General features: G+C 36.8%; 1 protein-coding gene across 2 annotated transcripts; it reads right to left on the minus strand.

Annotated features, from left to right (window-relative positions):
• On the minus strand, window positions 222–5,768 carry LOC107638740 (C2 and GRAM domain-containing protein At1g03370). Of its 2 annotated transcripts, XM_016342111.2 has the most exons (10): window positions 5,608–5,768; window positions 4,925–5,429; window positions 3,219–4,460; window positions 2,859–3,041; window positions 2,448–2,731; window positions 2,237–2,353; window positions 1,871–2,133; window positions 1,484–1,652; window positions 1,072–1,344; window positions 731–956 (listed from the first exon to the last, which is right to left on the minus strand). In XM_016342111.2, the coding sequence occupies exons 2-10, from the start codon at window positions 5,271–5,273 to the stop codon at window positions 765–767; spliced, it is 3,072 nt and encodes a 1,023-aa protein (XP_016197597.1). In that variant the 5' UTR covers window positions 5,274–5,429; window positions 5,608–5,768; the 3' UTR covers window positions 731–764. The 2 variants fall into 2 exon arrangements, with proteins under 2 accessions (XP_016197598.1, XP_016197597.1); XM_016342112.2 differs by lacking the exon at window positions 5,608–5,768 and having other exon boundaries at window positions 222–956; window positions 4,925–5,273.

Consider the following 6,090-nt stretch of genomic DNA (forward strand, 5'->3'; position numbering starts at 1 on the left):
TACATTAAAGTATAAAAAAATTTATATGATCATCCAACTAAATTTATATATTTAAATAATTTTTTAATAACATTTAAAATTAATTAATTTTGTTGATGTAATAATACAAGATTGATTATATGAAAATTAAATTAGTTCTATCCCTTTTTAATCCAAACTTTGAGTAATTAGTTTTTTAGATTCAAACCCAAAATTAAAGAAGAATGTTATACCAGATTATAAAAAATCAATGTCTAAAAAGTAATCTCATTATGAATGTGTTTAACAAATCAATATATGAGAGAAACTGACTATAGCTGCTATAGGATATGTGCCTTCATATCATGGTGTTCTGAGGCCTAAAACAATGGTTACAACAATGGTTACAACAATTGCTATATATGTAAATTGTAACCTATGTATTCTGCTATCAATTAAATCATCTAAATTCTAAATAGTCAAAACTAGTCATTTACAATGGGAGAACCAATCAGAAAATCTGTATGGAAGAGCATCTCAAATCTCAGCATCATCATATCTCTGATTCAAAACTTCCTAAAGACAAGTAACATCAATCTCCACAGATTCCTCCACTATCAGGGTTAGTTTCACTGATATTCAATGCAGTTAAGAACCCAGAATGCACAAATCACATGAACCCTTTATGATATGATCCATCATATAAATTCTGCTCCAAGTTCATGAATTGATGAATTGTGAAAAATTATTTTTCGACGCGGGAATAACAGCTACCTCCCATGCTTGCTTGTTCAGAGACTCGTTTGTTATTTCGATACAAGCTCCCTCTCGGCTACGGTGGACATCAAATTTAAACGTTCCTGCAGATTTTGTACAATGTTCTTTGCGATTCTTTTCTGATGCTTAGTGCTTTTCAGCCATTCAACTCCATAGGCTACAACAACTTTACATCCCTTTGCTTTTGCCGGTAAATCCTCGACTTGGTATCGAAGGTGCACCTGCAGAATATTAGTATACATTGCAATTCAGTGTTTTCCGGAGACGAAAACAGGTAAGTCACAGAAAACAAAGATATAGCAACTAGGCACCGAAAGCCGAGAAACAAATACTCACACTAAAATAGTCACCAAGTGGAATTCCATGAAAGTTCATAACCTCTTCCACAAGCCAACCCTTTCCATCTGGAAGGGGAGATCTCTGCTGAGTGCTTGTCACTTCACCTTTATAACGCGAAACACGCTTCTCAAATTTGTAATATATTGCCCTTTCAAAGACTTCGTTGTCCTCGGATACCCAAGGGGTATAGGAATAGTTTAGGCAACCAGATTTTTCCATGACCCGACGGTCCAACTCACGGCCACTAAATATCTCCATGAAAAAACTGGCCTGAATCAATTGAAGGGGGGAAGAAATGAAACACAATAATCAAACAGGTAAATTGTTCCAAGTTTGCACAAAAATCTGAATTCAGAATCAATGACAAATCAATAGAAATGCATATCTTAGACAAAGAGAGGGGGGTTACAGGAATTGGAAAAGTGCAAGAATGAATCTCAGACATGCTAACATCATGCATGCCAAGGAATGTTCCGCTTTCTTCACTAGCAAGGGTTTTGGTTTCGGATTCTTCTTCAACTAGCTGAACTTTCTGTTCAGGACTGAGGGATCTGGCTTTACACAGAGCCATGATAGTCCTACATCAGAGGCAAAATAATTTAATAGTAACACAGGAAATCTTTTTGAATGCAGTTATCATATCATCCCATACCATATGGATACACATTTTTTAGATGTTACATGACCAAGAAAATCAGTATTGAGAATAGTGGCAGTTGAGAAGCAACTACATTTGATTCTAAATGAGGATCAAATTAAACGAAAGGAGACATTGCCTGATATTTCCATTGTCTACCTGTGTGCAACATTGAAAGACACAAAGGACTGGAAATGGAACTTCAGCCGGCCTTGTTCATCTTGTGTCCTGGCACCATGCCTTGCATCCATACCTCTACCCGGTCGAAGAGTTATGACAACGACCGGACTCCCCATTGATGAAAATGTCGCGGGGATGACCTGAATGTCTTCAATATCCTCCCAAAGAAAAAAGAACTTTGTCTTGTTTCCAAACAAATTGGCATGGAATCCAATTATTCTTGCTGAAAGGAATAGGCGACCCTACAATAAACATCGATAACATGATGAGGTAATATTAAACAATCCTGTGCCATCTACTACCACAATAAAAAAATTAACATGAAATTGAACAGAAAAATCACACCTGAAGTGGCATTTTTCTTTTTAAATGACAGGTAAAGTCATTGATGAGAAATTCCTCTGGCGGAAGCCCAAAGAGTTTCTGAAAGGCTGAATTTGTCTGAGGAGACCGCAAATTAATCTGCACATTTTCAATTTAGAACAAATAAGCCAGAAAGAAGTGTGACAAAACACGAGTACAATACAAAAACGACAAAATGAAAGTCTTAACTTACCTTCTTGCCCACTTCTTTCTCCATTTTACTTAGGTAGTCTTTCGCAACATTGGCTCCTCTAGTGTTGTCCAAGTAAATTCTTAAGTGCAACTTCGATTGACATGCCAGAGCCAACTTTCCTTCAAGTGGAACCCATATGTCAGCAAGATCTGAGATGTTTGCTTTAAGAAAATTGATTTCAGCATGTCCTAGCGATACAGCTTCATCGAAGGGTCCATCGAAATCATAAACCTCCACATCCAGCACAGAAGGAGGATCATCCATAGCATCGAATTCAAATATTTCTGCATAGATTAGATAAACAATGTTCCAAACATTAAAAAACTGACTAGTCAGACAATAATTTCTGCCGAGATTTCAATTTCATTCATTAGCACAGAAAATGATAAACGATGCCATGATGATATTCACCATTCCATAAAGGATTGGATTTCTGGAACTTGATTGAGCTCGTTCTTGTTTTCCCATTGCAAGTGAAAACAACATATGGATCGGAGAAGGCACTGGAATCAACAGAAGCTAAATTGCTTCCTTCAATCAAGGCAACAGTTAGCAGCCATCCATCTCCTTGTGCTTTTATGCCATGATCACTACCTAATATTTTAAAGCCAAAAAATAAGTCTATATAAGCACAGATGTATCAACACCAAATATGCAAAAAATATCCAAAAACATTAGGAAAACAAGCAAATGGTCTCATCATTAAGTAACTCTGTGGATAGCAAAATTGACTACATGAGAAGCATATCAATCTTTTCTTTATGAGATTACCCTTTTGTGCTCTGGCCTGAATAAAGCGTGAGATTAAACCCAGCATGCGTTCACATTGAAGAACAAGGACTGCACAAACAACCAATTCACCAACTGAATCTGGCAAGTCAAGACCAACAAACTCAAGCCCTTGAATTGTACTCGGTGCAGACAGCCAAATGTGGACAAGGACATATAACCCCATGAGCACTGTCGACAGCACTATGAAGTTAGCAAAATACTGCACTGCCAGCTTCCAATCTGACTGCGTCTCCGCTTGTAATGATGCTAGAGCTTGTTCCTTACTCGAACTAAGGTCCTTCATATCAACAGGTTTAACCATTTGAGATAACAAAGTCGCATATTGATCAAAGCTTTCCTTCATACCCTGCCTAGCCCCATTTTCTATCATTCCTTTCATCATGGTACTTTGCAAGAAATTCATTCGCCACGATATGACGAGATGGGAACACTGCTCTCCCGACGGCAACTCTGGTCCAGGAGTGATCAAATAGAGTAGCTCTACCTTAAAGGTGCTCCCATACATGACTTCGGGAGTACTGACACTGGCCAAAACAGCAAAGTTCTTCCCATCGGCTTTTAAGTACGTGTGTTCCTCAAAGGCTTTGACAGCCTTAATTAATTTGCTGGGAGCCTTGGTGTAACTAACTAATCTTTTCAAGCAATCCCCACCATTCTCAAACTTCCAAGGTCCTACTTGAAGTTCTGTAGAACCCTGTACCTCTGCCAATGACTTGAGAAAATTTGAATCAGTCGAAAACAGCAATGTGTTCAAGTCTTTGGGTGCAGTCATATAATGTTGATCAACAAGCAACCCTCCTGAAAAATTGCTAGGAATTTCACTTTCTTGATCTGCAGATTGAATTTTACTCATAGCTTCTTCAAATGTTTCATTAGACGACGCATCTTCAGTCTTGATCTCACTGACTTCTTCTTTAATGATTTCGAATTGCTCTGAGTCAATGCTTCTGCGGGATGGGGTTGAAGGCATATCAGAAGAACCTTTATTAAAAATTTGAGCAATTCTTCCTGTGAGTGTTTTCTGTGCACTAGACTTCTCTTCCTTAGAAGACGTAGTTTCTTCCCTTGAAGGAGAAGACGAGCTTGAGGCAGCAGAAGACCTTGAAGGTGAATCAGTGGCTCCATCGGCCGACTTTCTTGGATGTGATAATTGATCACCATTACCATATGAATCCACAGCTGCATTCTTCTGTTGAAAATATATACTCAAACGAATCTCACCTAGCAAGAAAAATGATATAAATGGCACAAAATCATAGGTAGTTAGCACATTGTTTTCCTAAAAAACTTGAACAAATGGCCCATTGAGAGGCAAGATCGTATGGCCAAGTTCAGTAACTGTTTCGAGACAGAAATATATCGACAATAGAAAACACAAACCTCTATGGAAAATAAGAACAACACAAAAGCATCTTATCCTGGGACAAAAATTTTCGCAATTTTATGTCCACCTAAAAACTAAGACAATGGAGACAACCACAGAAACACAACTCTTTTACAGTTTCTAAATGTCGAATTAGTCATGATGCAATTTCCACCAACTCACTCACATACTATAAATTAACTTCAAAATCAATATCACAACAATGAGGAAGGGGACTTAGCCGCATAATCACTAGGGAAAGTAAGTTACTAAACTATTACACAAACTACAATAAAAATAGAGTTTAGCAAGCATTACACACCAGCTTCTTTGTTCTTGATCTTCTTGGTCTTTGGTTGCAAAGAGTACCAAGCAGTGCCAAGGGACTTGATCTCCTCTTCAAAGACAAGTGACATTGGAACCTTGAGCTGACCAACAAAGTCATCATTGAAGAACTTGTCTTCATCCATGACAGAGATCACAAGCTCTTCATTGAGGTCATCAACCCTAAAGCTAAATTCTTCATCCCACCTTGGATTCAAGCATTTCTTGATCACCTTGGTCTTGTGCCTCTGCTTCCCCAACTGCAACCTCACGTATGGGTCACTCAACCCGTTAGGATCCGTCGGTGGCAAGTTCTTTGCCTCAATCACACGAACCACAAGCTTCATTGAGCAGCCAAAAAACTCAAAAGGGTACCTGAATCTTGAGAACTAAAAATGTGAACTTTTTTCAATTACAGAGCACCCCAGAAAGATCTTCCAAAAGGGTAATGCAGCGTAAGCACAAGGAGAAGAAAAATGTACTGAAGATTTGAGTGGAATGAACTAATGGAAGTGAAAAGAAAAAAATTATTAGAACATAAAAAACTTGAAGAAAGAAAAAAACGTGAAAGAAGAAGAAAAAGATTGTCAACAAGTCTGGGAAGCAGAAATTGAAGGGAAAAAGAAATGAAAAAGAAGATTTTTTTTTAAGAGCGGATAATTAGAGAGACAATGATTGAACCTGTAGCAGACCCCAATTAACTGAATGATTGAATGATAGTAGAAAACAGAAGAAAGAAAAATGGGTTTTTCAAGGATAAAATTAAAAAGAACGAAATTGAATGGAAAGTGAAGAAGGATTTGCAAAATCAAAACTTGTAACTTAGAAAAGTAAATGCACTTTGTCATAAAATTTTGTACCCTTTTTTCGCTTTCGTTTCTTTAATTTTTATAAATTTGTCCCATATTAATTAATTAATTAATTAATTAATTAAACTTGTTAATTGTTATTGACACTGCGCGTAAAGGGTTTGGACTACTTGAGTACTTGACCTTACAAACTGAAAGAAATCACAACCACCATTTCTTTTATTAATTTAAGGGAATCCACACTTTTAATTCATTAAGGTTATGACTTATGATATATTTTTAGATATATTCTTTTAAGAAATATAAAAATATGACGTATATACAAACAATTAATTATTAAATCAGTTATATATAT

Source organism: Arachis ipaensis, chromosome B04 (assembly GCF_000816755.2).
Source record: "Arachis ipaensis cultivar K30076 chromosome B04, Araip1.1, whole genome shotgun sequence".
In the NCBI taxonomy this organism is placed as follows: Eukaryota; Viridiplantae; Streptophyta; class Magnoliopsida; order Fabales; family Fabaceae; genus Arachis; species Arachis ipaensis.